Raw genomic sequence first — 27,272 nt, 5'->3', positions numbered from 1 at the left:
AAGTGGTCGCAAAATCGTTTCCAAAATGTTATCATTTTTTTGTGGGAGGGTGGATGTAATTATATCAAAATAAAAATACACATAATAATGTTTTAAATATTTAAACTTGTTAAGTTTAAAAGTTTATTAAACATTTTCAAATATTCTTTTCATTATATTGTTTTTCCTTCGAGTATTATACATGTGATAAGTTACACAGTTGAGAGTTTACAGTTATGCTTCGAATGCCTTCGTATTTATGGGGTCTCAGGTGGGCCGCAAAGGTTTTTGAGACTTAAAAGTGGGCCCTCAGTTGGAGAAAGGTTAGGGACCACTGTCCTAAAGCTCAGTGAAACAATTTTGAGGAAAAAAAGAGAAACATTTCAAACAAAGTTCAAGGGATGGCAACCCTTGAACTTTGTGTCCTTGGAATATTGAAAGTGTAAATGAAGCATTATGAAACATTAGTTCCATATTTTGAGAGGTGTCTTTAATCGCTTCTTCACACACACAACTAAAGAAAAAAAAAAGTGATTACAGTCAGCAGTTAAATAGGCAAGGGTTGGCAATGGGCTGAAGAAGCTTCATGATACATTACGATACTGTGTCTTCACTTTAAAAGGCCACTAAAATATAGCATATCCTGCTTAACAATATTTGTCTTTCAACCACTAAGACGATGTTTATTTTAGTTTTTTAAATAAAAGCAGTATCTGTTGAGCGCTTGAAATTCCAAGACTGTATCATGAAACCTCATTTCACTAGCGAGCGTCTCTTTAAATACTCTCTAGGTTTCAATTCAATTCAATTTTATTTAAAGTGTATTATCATAACACAGTTATCTCAAGACACTATACAGTTGAAGTAAGACTATACTGTTGATAAAGAAATCCAATTATAAGGTATTATATACTTGTTTTATTTGTGTGTTTGGTTTCATCCAAGTTGGCATTTTGGGTATGACGTATAGTAGTGATGGGTTGACGAAACTTAATGAAACAGATGATGAGGTATCATGATATAGTGTCTTCATTTTGGATCACCACTAGATGGCACTCTCTGCTTTAGGCTCTGATCTAGTGATTTGATGAAACCTGGTCTTTTTAAAATGAAGACATTGTGTCATGACACATAATAATCTGTTTCATGAAACCTCATTGACCCATCACAAGTAAAAATATTCTAGACTTGGAAAAAAATTGTGAACAAGAATTAGATCCACCGTTGCGCGCTTGTTATTGATTCGCTCTGGCTACGTCCATCTAGTGACAGAAACGTGGTATTGCAGCCGAACCCGTACCTGGAGGATCGTGAAGTTTTCAAGAACACTGTTCATCATGTATTTTTCTGGCAGGTGCTTGAGCTTGTGGATGAAGTTGATCATGTACTCGCACATCGGCGAGCGGTGGATTCGGTAAACGCACTTTCCTCCTTCTAGACGAGCGTACTCCGTCTGCCACGCAAACCAAACAACGTTAGACCTTTTTCTTTTTTTAAAGTCTAGATCGTATCAACTGTTGTTGACCTCACCTCCACCTTCTCAACCACCTGCTTCCCGAAGGAGCAGACCTTTGTGGAGACAGTGATGGTCATGTTCTCCACGCTGCTGTACTGACTGGTGACGCCGTAGAAGGAACCAGGACCGTCCTGCATGCCACTGCTGTTCAGGTCTGCCTGTGGTTCACATGTACCAGGATTTTTTTAAGTGAAGTAGATTTCGGTGAACAACAACAAATACTGCATCACTACATTATTTCATTTTTCTTACCCAGAATTTGACCAGGAAAAAGGCGTTCTGAGGCCCTTTCTCGTAGAGCTCCTTGAGGCCGCCCTTCTTCTCCGGGAACTTGTCATAGATCTGCCGAATGTCCACAGCTTCCAGAAGCGGGTCACTGTACGAAGGGTTGGTCTGTCCGATGTGGACAAACAAGTGTTTGCTGTACTGCGGGGGTCCAGGCAGGGGACAAAAATAAATAATGTTTAAAAAACGTTTCACAGTGTAATGGGTCAAAAGGTCGAGGCTCACAGTGTCGGGGTCTCGCTGGACCTCCATGAAGGCCGAGTACTCCAGCATCCGCAGTTTAGAGGAGGCGATGGTCCGGTCCTGCCACACTGGCACCGGGGTGGCGATTGGGGCAGGAGGGGGCGCCATTGGCTCATAACCTGGACATCCAGTTTACAGGAACAAAAGAAAATACATGTAAATAGTGATGGAACCATTTACCGTTATTTTTAATTAAATCCAAACTATAACCATTATTACAAAACATATTTCTTAATGTATTAGCATTTTTTTAACTGTATTATTTTATTTTTATACATTTTTACAAATTATTTTGGAATTTGCACACACAATAACAAAAAGTAATAATTTCTAACACATATAGAGTCAAAAATTACTTGACACAAATTACTATTTTTACTACATTAATTCACAAAAACGAACCACTTCCTCGTCAATAAATTACCTTTGACTTTGAAAAATATAAACAAAAATATAAAAAATGTTCAAGTAAATTGAAATTGTAGACGAAAGTGATCGGTTGATGTCACTCTTTGCTGTACAATTTTTGGTATACTATCTCAATTAAATCTGTCATCATTTTCAAACTGAGAGTGACATCTAGTGGTTTTTTCAAAATGAAGACACTGTATCATGATACCTCATCAACTGTTTCATGAAGCCTCATAAACATATCACTAACTATTCGGTTACTAATAAAATATAGCATAAATGTTGTAGCTTCTATTTTTGAAATAACCTACAAAAGTATTATGAAAAAAAAAATACAGACTGGAAGGTTTTTCATTTATTTTACAAGTAGATATTATTATTAGTGTTGGGTTGACGAGGCTTCATGAAACAGCTGATGAGGTATCATGATACAGTGTTTTCATTTTGAAAGACCACTAGATGGCACTCTCAGCTTTATAAACTTTTATTTTCAAAGAAAGAGTGACCTCTAGTGGTCGTTCAAAATGAATACTCTATCATGATACATCAGCTGTTTCATGAGGCCTCATCAACCCACGACTATTAAATATAAATTTTGATGAACCGTCATCGATAGAACTCACTTGGTATTGGCTGTGGAACTGGACCCGATAGGCTCGGGTACGGCGGCTGTGCAAATGGTTTAATACTGAAAGACAATTAAGAAAAATGTTCAGTTGACGATTCAAATGTGCTCCTGAGTGTGTGGCTGGTGATTTGCATTTGTGAGGTGTTTGTGTTAGTGTGTCCGCATGTGTTGCTGCACCAGCGCAAGACCACCCGCTTCAATTGCTGCCAAACTTAATAAATGTGGTGGTTGTTATTAACGTGAGTGCAGGAAACATACTATACAGTGTGAAAACATCAGAGTTAGTACTGCTTCGGTGCTCGCAGCTAGACAAAGACCTGGACCTGGGGGAGCGGGGGGGAGGGAGGGGGAACTTACGCATGGCTGTTGCGGCCAAGCCCAGGAGTCCGTCCCTGGTTGAGATCTAGAACCAGCCTGGTGTGCAAAAATGTGATCTGTTAAACAGGTTTTTGAAAAATCCCTCGCATGTCTGACCCTGATCAAATCTGCTTCAAGTTTTCTTGCGGGAGATTGGAGGTCGTCGCCTGACCTTGAACTTGCTGAGTAGGTTCTTGCTGCTGTTTTATCTTCCAAAAATAAAAACCTACCACCATTTCTTTTTTGAGGGAATCCAGAATTATGAAAATAAGGGTAAGTTACCACTCCCTCTGAATTTCATAACATCCTCATGTTAATGGCTACATTCAAGAAAAAAATAATGAAACCAAAGGTCCGGCAGCTCAGAGGAGTTAGTAGCCTCTCGAAGACGATCCAACCCAAAGTTGAACCCAACAGCCTTCTGCCGGAAGTGGGGTGTACTTACTCCTGAGAGGGTCCTGGTTGTCCTTGGATGGGAGCAGGCCAGAACTGAAAGAAAAAAAAAATCTGTTTTCATACCATTCACACTTCAAAACTAGCATGTGGCGCTAGCAAGGGTCTCACTCTGGGCGGTTGGTAGGGGGTCGGGGGCAGTGGCGGAAGATGAGGCTTCATCATATTTGGGGAGACTATCTGAGCGGATGACAACGCTGCCATGTTCTGCAGGGCTTTGTCTTTAGATGCCTGATCCTGCAGGAGAGAAGAATGAGACGAGGGTTAACCACAAGGGGGCGCCAGGATCTCAAGATGAGGAGTAAACTGACTGTTCTTCTTGGATGTTTGTATGAAAGTTTTAAAACGTTGGGAAAAAAATCAGCTTGAATTTATTACTTTATAGGTGGACATGACTAGCCTTTGTTAAAACATGTGTTTGCTTATTTTGCTTATTATAATTGTTCAATTTGTTCGGTTTTTCTATTTCTTATTTTGTGTTTTATCATTATTTAATTCTGTACTGCCAACACAAAAAAAAGCTTATTTTTACAACACTGGCAAAAAATGTATTAGGTAAAATCCACACAAAAATAAATTATTCTTAAAATGATACATATCTCTCGTGACTAATTTCAAAGTAACAACAAATGTGTTGTTAAACACAATTTATTTATAAGAATAACAAATATATTTATGTTATTAAACAGCTGATTTTTTATTCCAACTAGATTGCAATTGTAGATAATTGTGATGGGTTGATGAAGTTTCATTTAACCGCTGATGAGGTTTCATTAAAACAGTGTCATCGTATTCAGGGCTCAGTAAATGGCGCTCTCATTTAAAAAAATAATGTTTGATTTCATTGAAATAGTGGTTCAGATCTTAAGTTACAGAGCAGAAAGCCTTTCAAAATGAGGTTAAAGTATCACGAAACATCATCAGCAATTTTTTTTATAAAACCTCATCATAATACAAACAAGTATCTTGTTTGTATAGTGTTTCAATTGTACCAGGGGTAACAGTCAGTTTTAATATTAGTAGAAAAGTATTTAGAAAATAAAGCAATAAGAAGAAAAGCAAAGATGAAATGCTGGTCAGCGTTACTAAGGTCAGTCCAGGGCGGAGGACGCATGAAAAAAACAAAAACACACTTGACTTGAACTCTTTTTGGAGCATTGAATTTTCAGCATTTCAACAGGAGTTGACAAATACATCTAAGCCAGACAAATCTAAATGATATGCATTATATGTATATACATTTATTTTGGCTGAAAAAGTTTTGCGCTTTTTCTTCTGAAGCATCATCGCCTGATGACCAAAACCTCCCCGATGACTTAAAGCACCAGCAGGTGAAGCAAGCAGAACATCTATGAGATAAGCTGTGGGGGGGTGTTGTTGTGTGACATTAGGCAGGATGCATTATGCGGCTGATTCCCAAACATTGGCCAAATAACGGGGCAGCAATGGGGAAGGAAGCCATGCCAGACTGCTGCCAGACCAAAAGAACAAGTCAGAGTCACTTACCAAATTCATCGCCTAAACCAAAGGAGAGAGAAACTGTTAGTTCTATTCAGGGACGAATCATTTATGCTGCCAAGATTTAACTCCAGATGTATTCAGATGCTAACCTCTTACTGACCTACGCAACGATGATGACATCACGTTACTTACAGCACTCTTTTGCTGACTCTGCAAATATTGAAATCCATCAACTATTCTCTCCTAACAGTCAGTTTAGGAATCTGATAGATGGATAAACAGTGCACTTCAGAGGACCGTATTTAAGACTTCCTTATTTATACTTGAAAAAGTATTAAAAGTTATTTTAATTTTAAAAATAATCAAAACAATTTATTTTTAAATCGTTATTTTGTAGTAAGTTAAAGAAAAAAGAAAATCATAACACAATTATTTTTAATCATTAGGATAAGGCACAATTATGTGTGTGTGTGTGTGTTTGTGTGTGTGCATGTGCCTGCGTGTGAATTAATGTGTGACAGGAGTCTGCTTTGTATTCAAAATGTTTAAAGAAACAACGAAATAATAATAATAAAATGTAATAATAAATTCTATCCATATGACATCTATTAAACCCATTGGACATAATCCTAACTGGTCATTTCCATAAGAGGGCAGTAGAGAGCTCTCTAATGAAGAACTGGTCTGTTCTTGCAAAATAAACCTCAAAAGATTAAATTCTAAAGGTTTGCCATGAAACATGATCAGTGTATCCCTTAAAAAGCTTTAGTCTTTAACTAAAGTAAACACAATAATACGTTCAGTAAAAGTGATCAACAATATATGAGTCAATATCAGTCATTAAACTTATGAGCTGCTGAAATATGAAGGTATTTACATACAGTATGTATTTGACTGGAGTAGCTGAATGATCTACACAAGAAGACATCATCAAAAACCACAGTCAGGGAGAAGACAACACACATAGAGAGATTAGAACTGAAGATGTAGAGAGAGATTTTTGGGGATAGAGTCAGTTCTGGGAGCAGGACAGGACGCTGCAGAGGCTTAATCAAACCACGAAGCTTCATGCCATAAAAACATAACAAGATTTGTCTGCTCAAGCATCAGTTGTGTAGCGAACGACTACTATAGTCTAACAATTCATCAACATGTGCTGGTTTGTGATATTCATGCAGGAACTACAAGCAAGGAAGGTAAAATAAATTGTAGTATTTATGCGTTTCAGATATTATTCAAGAAAAAGGTTGGTTAATAAAAAAAAAGAAACTTGAAGCATGATCAGGAAACAGGAGTCAGTCTCAAATAAAGCAAAATGAATTAATAAAGCAAAGTAGTGAATAAAAAAGCCTAAATTGGAGCAAATTTGTGTTTTAATAGAAACCATGTTTTCATGAAAATGACAATCTCAAATGTTATGAATGTAAAATTGTAAATATTCATTTTTATTCAGTTAAAAATACTAACTCTAGACTTCATCGAAAGTATGATTTCCCTTTTTTCTGTGCATGTCTGGTCTCAGCAAATGAGGTTGATCATTTCATAATTGGATAAACATTGTACAGCTGTTGTGAGGTGGTTTGAGCTGAAAGATAAATTGAGATCATGTGAAAACTACATGATTTTATCGGCTGATAAAAAACTGAGCTTTTATCATTCATACAAACACACAACAACTATAATGCAGGTGCTTTATGATATCATTTAGTTTTTTGTCTTTACCATTTTTCAATACATTGAAATTGAAGGATTGTGGATTAATAAAGCGTGTGCATCCAAGGAGACAATCAGAACATGCTTCTTCTTTTTTACTGTTCCATTCCTACACATATCTGCCTTTTTAGGGGGCCAGAATAGTGCCAGCTTTAATAGGAAATAAAAATAAATAAAAAAACTATTGGCTACATTAAAAAGTATTTTTGTAATAAATAAAACAACTGTAAATGATAATATTAGTACTGAAAATAACGTTTTTTTTTTCTAAATAAGTACATATATATTGTTTTTTTGTCTGTTTTTCTACCTTAATACAAAGAAAATATTTTTCACACTTTTTTTTTTCATCTGCAATTTAAGCTGACACTATTCTAGCCCCCACGCCATCTTTTTATCCAATATAACTTTTATTAAAAATGATGAAATACTAAAAAAAAAAAAAGGACTCTGTGCTTTGCTTGCCATGCTTGTATCCAATTGAACGGCCCTTGCGTTGCAGCAAAGAAATCAAAAAATGGTGTTAGAGCAAAGCCGAGCATTGGCAGCCACGCCGGCCCCCCAGCGGTGAAGCGCATACCTTTAGCTTTGACTGGATCTCGCGAGATTTTCTCCGGGCGAGAACCTGCAAGTGGCTAGAAACCTGCACAGAAGAATAGCCGAGAGGAGGAGGGAAGGAGGAAAAAGGAGAGGAGGAGGATGAGGAGGAGGGAGAAAAAAAGGGAAGAGAGAGAAGCCGTAACCAAAGAGGGAAAGAGACGCCCAGTCAGTGTGGCCCGGGAAGCCCGCTGGCTCCACCTACCTTGATACCCGCCTGGTATTCACGAACTTTCTTCCGTGCTAACACCTGTATGTGACTAGACACCTGAAGGAGTGTGAGACAGTCTTTGAGCAACATGGACATGCACGCGCCAGCACAGAGACACATGGTTAACAGGTTAGTCATGTATTGTCATCTAATACTATTGGATTTACTTTTTATTTTCAGTTCATTTTTTTTTAATTCCTTATTGTGTACCATTGACCATAGGAATTGTAATAAACCACTGAGTCAAGAATCCACTGATTGGATAGAATATCAGTGACGTAAGATCATCTGGAGAATTCTGTTTCTACTGGTCCGTCAGGGTTGACCTTCTGACCTCTGAAGATTCCAACAAAAAGAAAAAGGACCAAGAAAAGTTTGTGAAACAACCATTAGAAATAGAAGAGTATGTATTTACATCTCTATCTGTATTAGGTGACAATACGTTCAGCCTTTCTTCACAATTTGTTAGTGTCATTTTAACATTTTTTTTTTTTTTAAAGAAAAACTTCAAACTAGATATATAGAATGAGATAATACTTTACTTAACATCACTTGATTCATCTAACTGTGTGGCCATTGTGGCAAAATAAAAGCTGAGCCAAATAGCTGACTCATCAACGTCCTGCTCATTTAGAAGACCACATATGGATGCAGTGTGTTTCTGCAACCAGACGAAAGAGATCCAGGATTCCAGTGGAAAAAAGAGGTTGATTTGCAGCAGCCTGGGAAATAGGATCTAAAAGCTCAGTGGTCTTGAAGAGACTCAGAGTAGAGCTTCAACTTTTTGACATACAAGGGTGGCCGTTCAGGATCTCCCCGGCCTTCTCGTTCCATTCGACGTGTGAATCTGAGTTGTTTAGTTAATGGTTTAGTTGTTAATAAAGCAAATGATTTACCTGTTTTCTTGTGCGGGTTTTCCCTGTCCTTAGCTTGATGTATCTGGCGATCAGTTCATTGCGACCTTTAAGAAAACAAAAATGAAAGAGTCAGTGACCAAAAAGAACATAAATCATAATAAAGAAATGTAATTGGTATCCGTTATCTTTATTATATGATCACTTTATTTTATTTTTTTTTACCATTTAAAATAATTGTTCATCAAATATAGTTTCTATTTTAACAAGAGGAAATTTTGTTTGTACAAATGTATCTCTTTTCTGGGATTTTTTACTTTATGTTTTACTTCTGATGCGTTTTGAGCTACAAGCATTTTAATAAATCATACTTTCCTCACCTAAGATGTACCTTCGCTGTTACACGGATATTAAACTGAGAAAACGGCAGTATCTATATTTGGTCATAAGAGGGCGCTATTTTCCCATTCCATCTCAACCCTTAAACCAACAACAATGTATTGTCATTGCAACTTTTCTCTATCGTTAAACACTTAACAGTATTTTTTTTTTTTTTTTGCCTTAAGACTCCATTAGTGGACTTCACACTCCCTCACGGCCCGGTCACACAACCCTGAAGCCTAATTACTGAGAGGCCTCGGAAAACACGACCGTGTTTTTCGAAGACCTAACATCTCCTCTCTAAATTCTGCACAAACAGGTTGCGGTGAGAACAGAGTTCTAATCTGAGTGAGCTGTGTCAACAGTGTGATCAACAAAATATATAATGATATAATTGTTTTTCAGTTTAAAAATCACATTAACAAAGTTGGTTCAAGTACTTTACATTAAAAAGGGTTATAATCTTGAGAAAAGGCCCAAAAATGTAGCTTTGAAAATAAAAATAAAATGGTTATACACATGACAGTGCATCACGCCTCCTTTATGAGGGGTCAGTGGCAAAGTCTTGCATGAGGGCACAGGTGTTAACAATAGTAAAAATACATAATAAATCTAATATTAATGTGTTACCATGTGTGAAGCAGTTCCTTCACTACAGTTCTTTCCCTCTGATCTCATCTGTCGATATCCTTAAAGTCAAAACTCACATTCTATTTTTTGGGGTAATACAGATATTCATCAAAAACTGAAAGTGGCTTTTACAACAAATCAAGTCTGTTTAATAAAATCCAAGTAGAGATTCATTGTTGTTTTTCGTCTGTTTGTCTTGCTTTCTGGATGAATTTAGTCCAAATCACATTTAAATTAATTGCCCAGATCTTATTTATTCCGACTGTAAGTAAGCACAGACACGACGTGATGTTGAGGAAGTCTGTCGTTTCACAGCTCCATCCCATAATAACAAGGAGAAAACTCAAAAGTCCTGTTTTTTCACACACTTAAGAGCACTCGGCCTCTCTTAGTGTAATTACCATACAAGTACAGAAGGCCATCAGAGCTCTCGGGGTGCTCTCGGACCGGCAGGACTATCTGTCGATACTGACGTGACCCCACCCCCCCTGGCCCCGGGGCCCAGGACGAACACGCCCGCTCCAGCGCCTCCGCATTCCTGGCGTTCCTGAGAGCCTGACACATCTGTGCGAGTCGCTCTGATTGGCCGGGGCCTGCGAACACAGCCAGAGTCTGGGCCAACAGACACGCACTTCCAGCCCTGGCAGGAGCCGGGGGTGAGGGCCCGGGTGAGGGGGGCGGGCGAGGGGTGGAGGGCCCGAGTGGTCAGCAGCTGATGCTGTAACTCTTAGTGGGAAACACAAAGCCATAACTGTCTCCGGCCCGACAACTGCCACCTGGCAGCGGAGCAGGCCTCTTTTTCCCAAAACAACACCAGTGTGTGAGCCGGCTCTCTAGCGAGCACCTGCCGCAAACCATCGAGCAACGCAGGGCAGGAAGAAACAATGCCGGTTCAACCCCCCAAACACAACTGTCCAAATGAGCCCTGGTGAAACCTGCTGTTAGAGAAACGACTGCTTGTGTTTTTAGCCATTTTTTTTCACTGGATGAAGACGGAAACATTTTAAATGTTGTGGATGTTTGCGTCAAATAAATAAACATGGACACTTCCTTGAGCAGAGGAGTTAGCATGGTGATGCTAACTAGCCCTCTGTTTACATGACAATTACCTCTTAGCATTGTGCTAATTTAGCTCTCCGGTGTAGGTACAATTTCGGTCCCCCCTACAATATCGGTCCCCCCACTTCCTACGTGATGACGTCACACGCGTCATATGCGAACGTCTCTTTAAAATATTTTTTATGGGTTAAAGAAACGTCAACAGAACGTTGACATGATACTTTTAACCTCATAAAACATTTATATTGACAAAAAGACGATCTTCGTCAACATAATCACTTTCCGTTCTTTCATTTCCTGGTCTGACGACACACGTGACTTTGAGACCAACGGAAGGGTCCGCGCTACATGTGACGAAGCCGCTGATTGGCTGAAGCTGTTTTACTAATAATAACATAATAATACTATAATAATACTATAATAATAAAGCACAACTGTATAATGAAATAAAAATCATTCGAGTTCCGAAATAATTCGCTTTTCAAAAAAAGAAAAGTTAGAATATTCCTCTTTCAATAACTCTGTAATTCGGATCATAAACACCTCAGTAATTATTTAGGTTTCGATTTTTTTTAAATCAATTAAATCAATTATTAAATGTATATGTGAATATATATATATATATATATATATATATATATATATATATATATATATATATATATATATATATATATATATATATTATATTCCAACAGTATTATGAAGAGAACAAATCTCAATAGTGTGAAAATTAGAAAATGTTTTTTTGCCAGTAGTGTTAAAAAAACACGATTTTTTTGTGTAGTGCATACATTATACAAATATGACAATTAAAAAAATGACTCGTTCAATAAAGTTAGCATATGTACATTTAATAATTGATTTAATTGATTTAAAAAAAAATCGAAACCTAAATAATTACTGAGGTGTTTATGATCCGAACTACAGACAAGTTATTGAAAGAGGAATATTCTAACTTTTCTTTTTTTGAAAAGCGAATTATTTCGGAACTCGAATGATTTTTATTTAATTATACAGTTGTGCTTTATTATTAGTAAAACAGCTTCAGCCAATCAGCGGCTTCGTCACATGTAGCGCGGACCCTTCCGTTGGTCTCAAAGTCACGTGTGTCGTCAGACCAGGAAATGAAAGAACGGAAAGTGATTATGTTGACGAAGATCGTCTTTTTGTCAATATAAATGTTTCATGTGTGGTTAAAAGTATCATGTAAACCTTCTGTTGACGTTATTTTAACCCATAAAAAATATTTTAAAGAGACGTTCGCATATGACGCGTGTGACGTCATCACGTAGGAAGTGGGGGGACCGATATTGTAGGGGGGACCGAAATTGTACCTACACCGGTAGCAATCTGTATTAGCCTAGCTATTCTAAACTAGCTTAAGTTACTCAACTTAATCTGTTTATAGACAAAATGACATTAATAGGGAAAATAAGATAATTTAAAAAAACAAAGAAAGATGATTTAAATTGTTTAACATGAGTTAAGTAAGATAAATATATGGAAATATAACGTTACAATTGACATTAACTTGCTGCAAAAATACCAATACCTTGTTGTAAACTATTTCGACTGTGTTTATTAGTTTTCACAATATATACAAGCAATTTATTGTATGTAAGATTGTAAGTTATTTACCGTTAGTTTAGTGAAAAATCCTGAACTCTAGTGTTACAATTCACATTATTTGCTGCAAAAATGACCAATAAAGACTTGAAAAACGTTTAAGGAGATGAAAAATACATTGAAATTATTTTCTTTTTTTCCAATTATGTTGTAAGTTGTATAACAGTACACCAATAAGTTAAAAATACTAAAAAGAAAATGCACGTCAGTCAAATGTGTCCGTGGAGTCAATTTCTTTTTTTTTCAAGTCATGATGTAATTTTGGGCAACATGAAAATCTTTAGTGAGCATGATTCAGACCAAATAACCTTTTTTAGACGCTTTTCACAAACTTGTTGTCACAATATATACAAGCTATTTATTATTGAAGTAAAATGTTTGAATATATTTAAAATTCTACTGATGTGTTTGACATAATACGTCATCATATTTGAATTATTCAACTTTATTTAGTTTGAATTAATCTTTCTTTGGACTTTGCATTTCTATATCTTTTGCCTCCCTTTTCCGAGCTCTTCAGGTTCCCCACGTGGATTTTCTCAACACCCAGACTGATCGCTGCAGGCTGCCATTCTTCACCTCCTCGCTGAAAGGACACGCCTATCTTCTTCTTTTACTACAAGACCACTGGAATTTTCCGCTTCCACGCTAAGATAAAAAAGGCGGAAAGGTAAATCTCCTTTCATCCCGCCTCCCCCTAACGCCATGATCAAACTGTCTCCACCCATATATTCTCTCGCTTCTCTTCTCACATCGAGGTAATCCCAAATAGCTAACATACTGATGGAAGACATTCCTCATATCTCAGCGGAGGTGACGACCAGGATGCTGCAGACTTGCTCTGTCATCATTTCAGCTCGCCCTGCATCCCTTCTATCATCTCTGCATGCGATCCCGAACCTCCCTGTGTGACGTCAAGTTCTCGACGTGCTTTTAAAGAAGACATAAAAGCAGCCGAAGATGCGCTGGTTTCTTCCAGCGTGACGACACAAGAAAAAGATGTGTTTAAGACAAGCCTCTCTGAAGCTGGAAGGTGCAGGTGCACGACGTGTCCGTACAGCTCCACGCTGGAAAAACTAGACTGTCAACATTTCTCAAACTCACTTCCTCTGAAGCTGTATTGCAACTTGAGTCAACTATTTCAAACTCTCTGAGCAGCAACTATTCTTCTCACAATACAGATGACAATCACAATGCAGACAGTAGACCAGGGTGTTCGACATTAACATTTGAGTCATTTATCGGGAAACCAGGAAAGTTTGAAATTGGAAAATTATGGTTGCAAATCTGACCATTAACAGTTTTTGTATTCAAAATAAAATGGGTGACTGAAACAATATTTTGAACTTTACAAAGGCAAGAACAAAAGATAATAGTGTGGAAAATCATCATCAAACTACCCTGTTGATTTAATTTGTGAATTTGCTTACATAACACTAAGCCCTGCATATTCAAAGTCCGGCCCTTGGGACATTTGCAGCCCTTGTTCCAATTCCATTTGGCCCTCTGTTTATCATCATATTATTATCTGTTTTCAAAGAAAATATGTGCAACTTAAAATTAAAAGCAGACACTAATAATTATTTTTAAATAGATTTGTCTGTACTGTGAAAAAGAAGAAGACGAAAATACTCAACCCTGCCGTATTAAACAAATACACAAGTTTGTACAGGTTTTAAAAAAAAACAACTCCTTCAGCACATACATCAAGCTTAAATCAATTCATATTCTGGGCAGAATGGAAAAACCTAAAGAAACATGTTGCATTATCTAAATACGCAGTTCTCTCTATTGACGTTTAGTTGTTTTAAGACCCATATCTTCAGACTTAATATGTTTTAACATGTTAAACTTCTTTATACACCAGCAGACTGTTGATAAATGACTCACTAAAATATGTCTTCAATGGACTATTAGCAAGTATCCCTTCAGCTCTGTAACTGGCTTTAAAATTAATAAAAAACACATTTAAATAAGTGTATCTAAGCTTACCCAATGCTTGACAAACTACATCCATATGGAATTGTGCATAAAAAGCTGTGCACTTGCTTCACTTGCTCACTTTGGTCTTTTAAGAGCAGCTTAATTTGATAATATGCTAAATATGTGACACAAGTGTTCGACAAATGCCGGATGCAACAGGTGGACGGCACACATGTGGCGGTTTTTACATCGGAATTACATCACAAAACTTCGTCGCCTGTTCCTGTTCAGAAAGAAAAGAGTGATAGAAAACATGTGTGAGCTGTTTGGTAAGAACGAATATGCTCCTTTTGAACTCTGGGTAAACCCAACGTCTGGGTTGCGTGCATGTGTGAGTGTTGCGTGTTTAACTGCTAAGTATGAATGTCTATAACTTGAGTGTTTCTATACTCTATCCTTGAGTAACGTTTCCTCATCTTGACTGCATTACTGTCGTACTGTATGGAAAATAAAGCTTTGATTTGATTTGAAATGGCAAAGAATCAGAGCAGTCTAGACTCCTAACCAGGGCACAGACTCGTACATGAAAGTTTTCGGCCGCTTGATAAGGTAATGGAAACAAGGAAATGTTTCCCACCAAATGAGAAAAATCCTGGCAGAATATCTGGAATTCCCAGGAGGCGGAATGACTTGCCTACTTTTGGAGGCCACTGGGAGTCTGAGACTGCAAGGTAGACAGTATTACAAACGTTGCAGCCGCTCGCATTCCCCCGACCTCGCGTCAGAGCAGCTTTTAGACGTCTGAGGTAATGCCACGGTGACAGAGCTTCATCTGGGGCATGCCTTGGCTCTGCCAGCAAAGCCTCAGATGACTTATTGTAAAATGAGAGTGCATTTAGTGCACCACAAAAAAAACATACAGGCTCTAAAATGGGGTCCGACAGCTCGTTGCTATGGTACATGTATATCCTCTATACTGAGGTCCCTTAGATATTGATACATGACTCTAAACCCACCATGGACACCTGACGATTCGTTGTATGGCTTAAATGTTTTGTTTTTGTCAAACGTCACTGAAGAATTTTACACCCCAGTTTTGATTTCAATGGACTATCAAGGTCAATCTACAAAACAGGTGCCTTTTCTTTCTAACCTGGGATCTCTTTGATATGTATCAAAAAGTAAATTTAATAATTATATACTGTATATGCTTTAATGTCCTACATGAAATAACGTCAAATTTAAAATAAATAATGCCATTCATTTTAATTGTATTAAATTCATGTCTGTTCCCTAGTTTTTCACACCAATCCTTCTAGGTGTAAAAAAAAATCATCACTATTGATATACTTCGACCTCTGTTATGATATTGATATTCAAATTCTTTACATTAATTTACTTAATATTTTGAGAGTGTCAAAGTGCATCGGGAGAGTAGGTGAATATGGCCATGACAAAAGACAACAAGGGCATAATTTAAGGCATTTTGGTGTCCTAGTTAAAAGAGGAATCCAAAACAGTGAGAGAGATACAATTAGCTGGGAAACACATCATCTTTAAAGCTTACACTGGGATACATCAAAACACTGATGGCAGTATGCAATATATCATGGAATTGTGTTATATTGGGACGCTGCCATATTGTGACCCAAGTATCTCGATGACTTTCTGGTCTTGACGATACTGACTCCTGACATGTTTCGGTCATTACAAAGAAACTCGTTAAAAAAAGTTGTTACATTGTGCAAAAACAAGCAACTTAATGTTTTATGGCACATCGTTTACAAACATTCTGTAAAACATCTGTTCATTGTATCTGTTGTTGTTCTTTGAACGTCATGTTATTTTGTGTTGTATTATGAGTCTCCCTGTGGTTACTGTCTGAAGAAAACAAATGATTCATGTCCAATGAAAGGAAAGTGTTAAAATTAGGAACTCAAACAAGTCTTAAGCTTTTGGTTGTATAAGTTCAATGCAATATACAGTAGATACATGTATAACCTATTTAGGGCTGGGTACTTTGGTTCCATTGTGGCACTGAGTATAGAAAAGTTATTTTTCTTTATGTGCCAAGTTTCAGTTCTCACGTGTGATGAAAACATGGTGATGTGTTACTTTTTCTGATAAATGACAAAAGGCAGTGAACATTATATTGTTTACACTTGTTTGTGAGTGTTCTTTTGCACTGGAATTTTTTATAAAATTTTTTCTGTAGAAAAGAAAAAACTTACCAAAAAAAACTCAAGATTTGTACTATATGTAATGTCATTTTTGTCAGAATTGATCTTAAATAAAAAAAAAAAAAATTGGCAATGGTATCATTCTCAGTCCTGGTATCAAATATTTTCAATACCCAACCCTTAACCTATTCTTTACCATCTTACACCTCACTGATATTCTTGACACCTAAAAAACCTGACATATATTTTACCCTTAGCATAGTTAACATAGTTCGCATTTTAAACTATGTAGAAGATTCTTTACAGAGGCAGGTATGGAAATGCACTCATTTGAGGCGAATCATGTTTAACCCTTGTGTTATCTCAGGGTCAACGTGACCCAAAAGGTACCACAAACACATTGGTTTTCGTCACCAATGAGCCTGCGATAACACAAGGGTTAAAGATGTAATGGCTGAAGAGCTGCGCAGTAAAAAAAAAGAAGCGCTAATGCTTCTAACACATATTGTCACTCGAGACATGAACGTTTTTTATGATTCCTTCAGAGATGGAATCCATTTCCACTTTCTGAGACACAAAGGCCAATAATTGGAGGTTGGGGAAATCTCAAAAGGGGGGAGTCGGTGAAAATAACATCATTTTACAATAAGCAGACATGAGGTTCATTGAGGACATAGCCAAGTGAAACAGTCACTGTCTGTCGGGTTTTTTTTTGGTAGTTCAGCAAAATTTCAAAACCACAAATGTTCAACTTTGCCTGAACCTGGACTATTTCAGCAACAGAGAAGAGAAGGCCCTGAAAATACTCTTTGTTTCCACCTGGATATTATCAATTATATCCAAGTCTATGCCAGCGGACCCATCTGGGGTTTCTCGACACATTCGGGGCTCAACACCTGCACTTTAATGAACAAGTCTTAGAACCATATGGATATCTTAATCTGGGACGGAGCAGCGGGCAAACATGGTGTTTTTGTGCTTGAGTCTCAGTTCCTGCTGCGCTAATTATTGCTAATTCGAGAGAACGGAAAAGCATCAAACGCTTTCTGAGATCAACCAGCTTGAACCACCTACAGGCAGAACTCTCCTGGTGATACCGGAGAAGGCAGTCCTCGGATGACGTTGTGTGATTAAAAAGAACTTTTGTGTGCGCTGTGAGGAAGAGCTCATAAAGCCTAAAAACGGGCCATAAAGAGTCAAAGAAAGACAGGTGTAAATCAGGCACAGACATACACAGGACGGCTATAAGGAGCTCGGAGAGCGGCTGGTAAGACTGGAAGAACCTGCCCTCGGGTCACATCCCGACAAGAACAGACTTGTTAAAGCGAGTTCTGGCTGAGACAAGAACACATCTAGACAGAACTGAAAGCAAGAGGGAAAGATTATCCTCACGAAAGCCTTTTTTTTGGCAAACTTTTGTGTGGTTTCTCGTTTGTATGCTCCGACGAAAATGAAATTCCATATAATTGTTTGATGCTCGGAGGACTTACCATACATCTTCCCCTCGTCTGACAGGATGATTTTCCGTCTCCCACACGGTGGGTAGATGGCGAGGGCTTCTTGGAAGCTCTGCTCGATATCCGGGCTCCAGACGCCCTCGGCATCTCCGTCGATGGCCTTGTCCTCGCTGTCCCCGTCCAGCCCATCTTCTGGGCTACCGTTGGCACTCCACTCGTTGGACGCAATGGTGGCGGCTCCCCCTGGGCTCAACCCTGAGCCCCAATGTCAGCTGATCTGTAGAAGCCCTAGAACAAAAGAAAATCCATATCAGATGAGGATGATAAAAAACACGTTTACACATTTGAAAGGGGTGCAGTCTGATCTTAACTGACAGACACCTGAGAATAATAAGATAAGATAATTATTTTATTATCTGCTCACTCCCTTAAAGATGTCAGGGTCTGGATCCTAGTCCCAGCTACAAAGGACAAGAGGCAGGAGGTACCAGGGTCTGTCAAATTCCACATGACACCCACAAACTAACAGATGAGAAAAAATGTTTGTCACCAGTTGAGCTTTAGGGGAAATTGATGAAATGGGAATTGTGTTTGGAGTGTGAAACTATAATTAAACTGGCAAAAAAAACTGAAGAATTTGTTTATTTATGTGAAAAAATGTGTGATTTACTGTGTATATTGAAGACTGTATACGTTTAAGGGACACTATGAATTAAAAGAACATTTTAAATGAACCTAAAATAATATATCCAACTAGATTTAAATATGAAGAGTTTAGTTTGTAATAAAAAAAATGGATATGGATTTTAGAAAAATGTCTCTAATAATTTAGTTTACATACACTAGTATTTGAGCTGCAAAAGTCAACCCCTAAAAAAGTGTCAGCCAGAAAGCTGAACACAACAAAGCTTCTGGAGCTGAAAACAGAGTTCCACAGTCGGGTGATAAATCTATGCGAGTGCATGCTGGAAAGAAAGCTCTTACGATTAATAAGTTCTACAAGTATGTCACTAGTCGCTTTGCCAGTTAAGTATTTTCAAACAACATAAAACATACTGATTATTATAATTTCCTAGGTTTTATAGCACGGGAAGGAAAAAAAAACAATTGGTTCCATAAAACAAAGTTGAGAGGGAATCACTAATGAACTGTGGTCTGAGAGAATGTTTGTGGTGTGGGAACTCTGTCCGCTGTGGTCGACTACAGGCAAACTTATTAAGACATTTCTAAGATGACTTTCAACGTGGCTTTTTTTGGGGGGATCCTAGAATTCAAGGAATCCAAATTCCTCATTTCACAAATGACTTTGATGGAATGTTACATCAAATAGGCAGTTAAGTGAACAATTACATTTGGGCTGATCTAAAGAAAAAAATGTTTTCCTGGCAACGATGGTAATTCAAAACATCCAACTGTTTGTGGTTGTTACAGGGGTGTAAAAAAAAAAGAATGAAAGAGGGCCACATTTGATATCTTTAGAAGAAGTTGGGGGGAAAATGTGTCACATCATACCAAGAGTTATCGCATTAAGAAGTTGAACATATAAATCGACTTTATCTTCATCCAGTTAAAAACTAAATTAACATAAGACAGATAGAGAAATGTGTTTTCCAGTATTTGATCGTTAGCAATAGCATTCATACAGAGTTTTCATTGGAAAACGTTCTGTGGAAGTATTTTTACAATTACAATTCGAAATAAATATCCTCAACGAGCATAAACGCTCCCCAGGAAAACGTAATTTGGACATTCCTGCTGTAGGAAGTACATTTTTAAAAGGGTTGCAAACATAATTACCTTTGACACTTAAGGAAACAATAACATAAAATCAAGCATTATTTAAAAAAATATATATATAATCTAATTATCTTATTACAATTATAGTTTTAATTAAATTAAAACATTTCGTAATCAAACAGCTTAAAAAAAAAATCACAAAATATACAAAATATATCTCTTAAAATGAAACAACTAAATAACTATATAAATATCTATATAATAGAACTGAATACATTCTTACTTCACAGCATTGTCGGAATTCATTTATAGCATATCGATTTAGTAACGTTTGTCCTTGTTGTGGCCATTACTCATACACCCAACTCTACCTTCTGCTGCGGTTTCATATTCTCTCTTTAATGGCACCTACAACAAGCTACATACAAAACCAAGCCGGCCGGCGTCAGACGTCAGGCCGCTAAAATTAGCAGCAGGATAATATATAGGCTATGACGGGCACCATGCAAAGAGGTCACAGTGTTAAAACTTAACACTGAAACCGAGAACTCACTGACGGCTCCGGTGATCCCCTGAGTCCGTGCAGATGACAGAGTGTGATCCGGGCCAGACTGCTGACCAGAGCTTCGGTCCAGCTAATTAATGTAACGAGCTCCCTAATGAGAATTGCAGAGCGACGGGAGGAGAGTTCGGTAGACTAGGGAGTATAAAGCTTCAAATAATATTTTAGGAATAAGTAAACCAACTCCCTATTTAACATTCGTCTTTGGTGCCACGGATACTGAAGTCTTTTCTTCACATTCAAGCTAATGAGACTCTGTGACGTTTCTATTTTAGGTGTCAGTATAAAACCATTCTAAAGAAAGTTGCATAAAAGGTTAACGCATAAGGAAGGGGAAAGAAACTTTTTTTTTTTTTGGTAGATTATTTCTATCACTGTGCCCTAAAAACGTCTATCCATGAAGTTCCATCCATTAGAAATATGTTGGTTCAACTATTGCCAACATAATGCAAATGTATTCAAAAGAGTAAACTTCTGAATTACAAAAAACATTTGGTGTTTGTTATGCAATAGAATTGCCCAGCTAATAGCCATGTTGAAAAAAAAAGAATAAAACTATAATATAAATTGGTTGAAATACAGTAGGAACAACTATATATATGTAGTATTGAGTCGGGTACTTGACTTTGGTGTTTACAGACCACATGGCTCTTGACGAAGTCGTAACTACTTTTTTGCAACGATTTGAAACAAAAATATGGTCAACTGGAGTCAACTGTATCCTCTCATCCTCAGTTATGCTCAGTATTTCAATGTTCCTTTAGCATGACTGAAACTTAATAATTATTGTATTGTGTAAACAAATGATTGAACTATCAACCATAAACTATGGTAAAACATAAAATATGATATGCAAAATAAACAAATAAAAATGCTCGATATAGTGCTGTATTGATTGCAGTGCTTTCGAATATCGTACAGTATGGTGGAAAGAAATAACGCAATATATCACCATTTTAATATTTAAAAAAAAAGAAGAATAAAAGTCCTGATAGCTCTCTTATGATGAGTAAATCTGTATTTTATTACGTTTTTCAAAATGCTTGGAGTTCTCCAACCAGCTGATCGCAAGTGTCCTTGTGTTGTAAGTCTTGTGACCAGCTTTAGGGTCAAACAGGGACATAAATATGCAGCGTACGAACATCTGAAGAGCGGCTCTCATTCTCCGGATGACATTTTTTGCTTACCGAGGCTGGAACTCCGTTTCATGTAAAGTTTATGCAGGACAGGAAAAGATTTTCATATGCAATCTTAAACACCCCACAATCCTTTGTGGTCGACATGCAAGAGAGCTAGAAGGAAACACAAAAAGTGCGGTGGACCAGAGAGTGCATGCCAATTTGAAAGGGAGGGATGTGAGAATGATTTGAATTCAATCCATATGGTTGCTAATGAATCGATGTACTTTGCTTTGTCCTAACCACGGGTTAAATCAGCATGTCTTATACCACATCTCTGCAATTATGGAAGTGGAGGAAGTATAATTGCCAGCACACAATATTCCATCCATCTGTTTTCATTCACAAAAAAAAAAGACTTCTTGCATTTCCTTAGACATTTATGTTCATGGAACACTTAAGTTGGGATCATTGGATGTTGTCGTTATATGTGAGGATTCCACTGGAAAACTTATTTATCGGATCCATGGCAGCACCAACCATGCTAGCAGCATCTCTAACTGTGTTTGTGGCCCAGTACCATCGCAGTTTAAAGCTGGTATGTCTGGAATCCAGCATGCAGCGACGCTACACAAGTCTGGTGTTAGTGAAAAAATCTCAATCTCAAAAGATTAACTATTGTGTATTGAAGAGTGTGTTGGTCAACGATAGGTGAAAAAGAGGTCACCTGAATGAATGAAACACTCTTTTTAAAAACACCAATGTCAACAATCACTTTAATTCTTCAATGAAATCTTAACTGTTTTATTTACAAGCCAGTGTTCTTGAATGAAATTGTTTCCCCAACCAGCGTTTCTTTCTGCTATCATGGTCTTGCAAAAGTGAATGACTGTGTGAAAGCCTCCACTGCGGCTTTGTTGTGGTCAGCGTTGACTCATTCAAGCTAGCGTTTTTGTGAACCATCAAACAACTACATCCTGGTAGTCGCCGCACACTGTTGCACATCCAGCGAACGATAAAACCACCTCCAAATCCTGCCGTATTGCTCGTCGTCAAACATGTGACGCACGGCTCTGACAGCCTCTCCGGGGGGTTTGAAGTGTGGTATCACAAGCCAGAGTGCAAAAGAGAGTCTCTTCAGTAAAAGAGGGGGGGGGGGTCTGAATTCCAGACATGTCCTTATTAAGAAAGGGCTGCGAGTGCTCACTGTTTCTCCTCCTGCCTCCCTTGTGTCAACCCGCCGCCCTCCCTTCCTCCCCTCGCCCTCCTCCCCCTCCACCCAGAGCTCAGAATGTCTCTACCCAAATAAGGACAGGAGACCAGGGGATGCGTGAATGGGAGGAGTGGGTGGTTGGGGGATTGGTTGGCTGGTGGGAAAAGGGAGTTGGTGTGTGGGGGTGGGGGGTTGGATAGGGGTTCGTACGAGACAAGAAGAGTGAGCATGTGGTGGTGGCTGGTGGTTGCGTTGGGTCCAATTTAGGCATCCACTTGGAGGTCAGGAAAACAGTAGGATTGTTTCAGCTGGAATGCAACATCAGCAGTGAACATGCTGCAGCACTGTGACGCTCAGAGCTCCAAGAAGAGGGAGGGTATTGTCAGGGCAGCCATTTTTTTTTCTTCAGTATATCCACTTGTGGAGTCACAGGGTTTTAATCCAGAACAATTATGGTATTATTTAAAAACAATGGGCCGCATGAAGAACCACTGCCATGAAGTTATTAGTCATGTTCTGCATTTGATAATAAGTTTTAACCCTTTTAAATTGCATATTGACGTCAACTTGTTTGTATCTTTTAGTTTTAAGTTATAAACTAAAAGTGCATAAACTACTGATGTTTGGACTTTTGTGACGGCAATGATTATAATTGAAACTCGCTTTTTTCCTTATTATGGTGACTGAGACAAATCTAAATCTGTCTGCACCTCAGTTGAGGATTCTTCAGGTCAGTGTTAAAACAATTCTCCCGTTACGGAAACAACACATTTTTATTGTGGTTCATCAGCTGCCAGGTTGCCACACAGACAGTGTCTGGACGAAGGCCCTGTTTACACGGTGTTGCTGTATTCTCTCTGACACCATTTTGTATGGCGGCTTTTGTTCACACAGTGACAGCATTGTCAAATCTGACAACCTTTAAAACCAAAAGTCTAGAGTACGAACTATTGATGAGCAATCGCTTTGTCACATGTTATAATTTGAACACAACTTTGCATAAGAAGTTGCTTGCTGCTGCTATGGTGGAGAAATTAAGCTCCCCTGTGTTCTTGAGAAATGAAAGAAATGGTACTAGGAATGTTAGAAAATATCGATATGGCTTGCAAATCATATTACATGTGCTACCATAGTTATTTTATGGTCTATAGCACAATCATGAAAGTGTGAAAGTGTGAAAGTAATTATATATATTTTTTTTACAATTTACATTCAAATATTCACGGCGTGTACATTTTTGAGTTGTAATTAAACTTCCGGCTGTTAAATAGTAGTCAAATGAACATTCAAATTCTGCTAGATCCCACGACTGAGGACGAGAGGGTACAGTCGACTCGGCAGCTTTTAAATTATGTTTGGGCATATTTTGAAATTAAACCAGTAACACTAGAGAAAACTACTTAAGAAATACTACAAATATATTGTTGTTCCTAAAGTATCACAAATATTTTTGCCCCTGTATCGTGATACATATCGCTTAATCTTACACTAAATCGTAGCCTAGTCGGTTGTGGGTCAAAAGAGACAGTAGACTGCATGAGCTAACGTCAGGAAAAACCACAAAGGAATGTTAACCATGTACAATCTAAACTATTCTGAACATGAACTTAGTCAACATGAAGCATCAGAAATCCTAGAAAGGTCGCCCCGTTTTTAAAATCATCTCTTTTTTTTCCCCTTACATGTCTGCTCCTGAGTCCCGGGGGTTGTCAAATCATCCAAACCCATGTTTTAACCTTTACTACTCAATAAAACGCGATGCTCACACACAAATATTAGACACACCTCTCCCTCCTACAATTCGGGTGCTTTCTCAGTCCAACAAGCTACAGAATTCCAATGTGCTCCAGGAATGTAAATACGGCTGCAAAGCTATGTGGTTAGCACGTTCATTCAAACGGCACCATTCATGCATCAGAACTTTTCTTCCCACTCTTTAACACAGCCATCTACATTGTGCCTACTTTCAGCAAATCAGCTTATCAGCTTGCTCGACCTCAGGCCCGAGGAGGGTTTTATTAACTGTGTTTTGCTCTCTGATTCGTGTGCAGCGGTGAAATACCTATTTGAATTCCAGTAATTCTACTGAGTCACTCTAAACACGCCGGGTCACATGTTGACTGAATCTGGAGTGGGATCCCTTTGCAGGAGTTTGCTCAAATGTGTCATAGATTGCGGGAAATGCATCACGGCCAGTAAAACAAACACTTCTTGTTATCCTGGGAATAACAAATAGAAGGTTTGACTTTTTATGGGTAGGAAATAATCCCGGATAATCCCTCATAAAGACAAAAAACATTGTAAGGTGATGTTTTATTTTCCTCTGAACACCATTATTCCCCTGCGCTCTGAAGTATCAGCCAGATGGATTTTCTATTTATGTGTTTAAAGACCTCCAGTCCAAGTGATTCTGTCACGTCTCTGAGTTTTACTGCCTGGTCTTCTCCTCAGACCGTCTCTGGAACAAACTTGATTTTATTTCCCACACGCTGGACAATAAATATACATTTTCACAGACTAAACATCTCACCAATTTATTGTCATTTGGCTTTCATTTTGTGTATAGTGTCGGAAATATTATTCAAGTTAATTTAATGAACATTATTATTTGAAAATACATTTTAGATACGCACGACTGTATAAATCAGTATCTTTGTATATATCTGTACCTCTGTATCGATTTGTATCTATCTATATATATCTCTAGCTATCTCTTTCTATCTCGTTCTGTCTCTATCTGTATCTATCTGTATCTACCTATCTCTATCTATCTCTTTCTATCTTTTTCTGTATCTATTTGTATCTATCTCTATCTCTATCTATCTATATCTATCTCTTTCTGTATCTATCTCTTTCTGTATCTATCTCTATCTATCTGTATATATCTCTAGCTCTATATATCTCTGGCAGTATCTATCTGTATCTGTATCTGTCTCTGTCTCTATCTCTATCTCTATCTCTATCTCTATCTCTATCTCTATCTCTATCTCTATCTCTATCTCTATCTCTATCTCTATCAATATCTCTATCTATCTCTTTCTGTAACTATCTCTATCTACATTTACCTATCTCTGTCTCTATCTATATCTATCTCTGTATGTAACTATCTCTATCTCTATCTCTATCTCTATCTCTATCTCTATCTCTATCTCTATCTCTATCTATATGTGTTTCTATCTATCTCTAGCTCTATACATCTCTTTCTGTATCTATCTCTATTTACATTTACCTATCTCTATCTCTATCTCTATTGATCTCTTTCTGTATTTAGCTCTATCCATCTCTAGCTCTATATATCTCTGGCAGTATCTATCTCTATCTATCCATCTGTATTTATGTAACTCTATCTGTATCTAGCTATCTGTCCGCAACATTGACTGAATTTCAAATTTAGAAATAACATTCAGACTCATATATGAATCAACATTCATCGCATCATCGTATACTTCTTGACCCAAATCTATATATCTGTCTGAATATTTCTCCACTAAGCCCCTTCAATGGACCCCTTTTACAGTCCAACAGCTGGCATTGGACCGTCCAATGTTTTAGTAGGAATCAAGACCGCCAGCTGTTCTAACCTCTCCAAGTCAATAGAACAAGAACAAGAAGCCGTTGTTTTAACCTTTTCTCGTCATAATTTAATGAGTGCAACGACACAAAGGACCATGAAACCTTTCGCAATTATATTTTATACTTATATCTTAACTTATAACTTCCCCTTCTGCTCTTTTGGAAGACTGGTTTCTGTCTTTTTTGATGTTGCCCTAGACACACATTCTGATGTACACTAACGCATCAAACTCACAGTTTCATTCATCATTTTGGACACATTAATGAAATTGTGTCCCTGTTTGGAGGGACCACCAAAAATACACAAATCTTCTACTGAAAAAAAACAAAAAACACGCTCCTCTTCGTGCGAATCACAAGTCTCGTTAAGGTTGAAGGGCGCACACAGATGTCGAGTGTGTGTTTTCTGTCAGGGTGAGACCCCTTTCACACACACACACACTCAGAGCCACACAAACACACACTTGACAGGGGAAACAACAGGACTTGGCGGCAGAAGGAGCAGCTGCTCCGTGAGGTCAGATTACAGATAAAGAAAACATTTTAGTTGAGCTTCTCTCGAACAAAAAGTCGAACTAACCCACAATCATTTATTTATATACGTATATTCACGTATATTTAAGTTTACCAGACTACAAATTAGGTTTGTTAAAGTACTTCCTAACTTTGTTTAGGAACAACACAAGCGCCATCTTCTCAAAAAAAATTAAAACACCCCCCCTCTTTCTTCCAGTTGTGTGTCTCTGCTTGGCCCTAATAAATTCTCTGCAGCTCCTCCAATAACTTCCTCCTACTTCCTATCTGGCACAGCGCTCAGGAAACAATCAGAGCTGAGAGTGAGAGGAGGGCAGCCCGGCCAACAGCTCTCACACACGCACCTACACACCCTTCGTCGAGTCAAACATTTGCAGTGTGATACAGGCTCCAAGGAAAACAATGACTTCAAAAAAAAAAAACCCAGGTGGAAAAAGAAAACAAGTGCGATTTATTGAGACCAAAAAACTAGCAGACGCGTAAAAATCACAACCAAATAAACACACAAACAACATTAACTCAACATTTATTTGCTATTACTGTGTTTAAGAAATCTATTCAAATTGTA

At 37.9% G+C, this 27,272-nt stretch overlaps 1 protein-coding gene across 1 annotated transcript in view; it reads right to left on the bottom strand.

Moving 5' to 3' along the window:
• LOC148071262 (transcriptional enhancer factor TEF-5-like) overlaps positions 1–27,272 on the bottom strand; it is a 35,848-nt gene that overhangs the window by 1,833 nt on the left and 6,743 nt on the right. Inside the window, exons 2-12 of the mRNA XM_087801787.1 lie at positions 18,001–18,233; positions 8,751–8,815; positions 7,849–7,911; positions 5,379–5,390; positions 3,984–4,109; positions 3,865–3,908; positions 3,058–3,122; positions 2,006–2,142; positions 1,748–1,921; positions 1,510–1,653; positions 1,280–1,432 (exon numbers count right to left, since the gene is read on the bottom strand). Coding sequence (XP_087657913.1) covers positions 1,280–1,432; positions 1,510–1,653; positions 1,748–1,921; positions 2,006–2,142; positions 3,058–3,122; positions 3,865–3,908; positions 3,984–4,109; positions 5,379–5,390; positions 7,849–7,911; positions 8,751–8,815; positions 18,001–18,233 — 1,216 coding nt within the window. The remainder of the gene's footprint in view (positions 1–1,279; positions 1,433–1,509; positions 1,654–1,747; positions 1,922–2,005; positions 2,143–3,057; positions 3,123–3,864; positions 3,909–3,983; positions 4,110–5,378; positions 5,391–7,848; positions 7,912–8,750; positions 8,816–18,000; positions 18,234–27,272) is intronic.

The sequence above is a fragment of the Callionymus lyra genome, chromosome 10 (genome assembly GCF_982586985.1).
Source record: "Callionymus lyra chromosome 10, fCalLyr1.hap1.1, whole genome shotgun sequence".
Taxonomy (NCBI): domain Eukaryota; kingdom Metazoa; phylum Chordata; class Actinopteri; order Syngnathiformes; family Callionymidae; genus Callionymus; species Callionymus lyra.
This window is presented reverse-complemented; position numbering and strand designations above follow the sequence as displayed.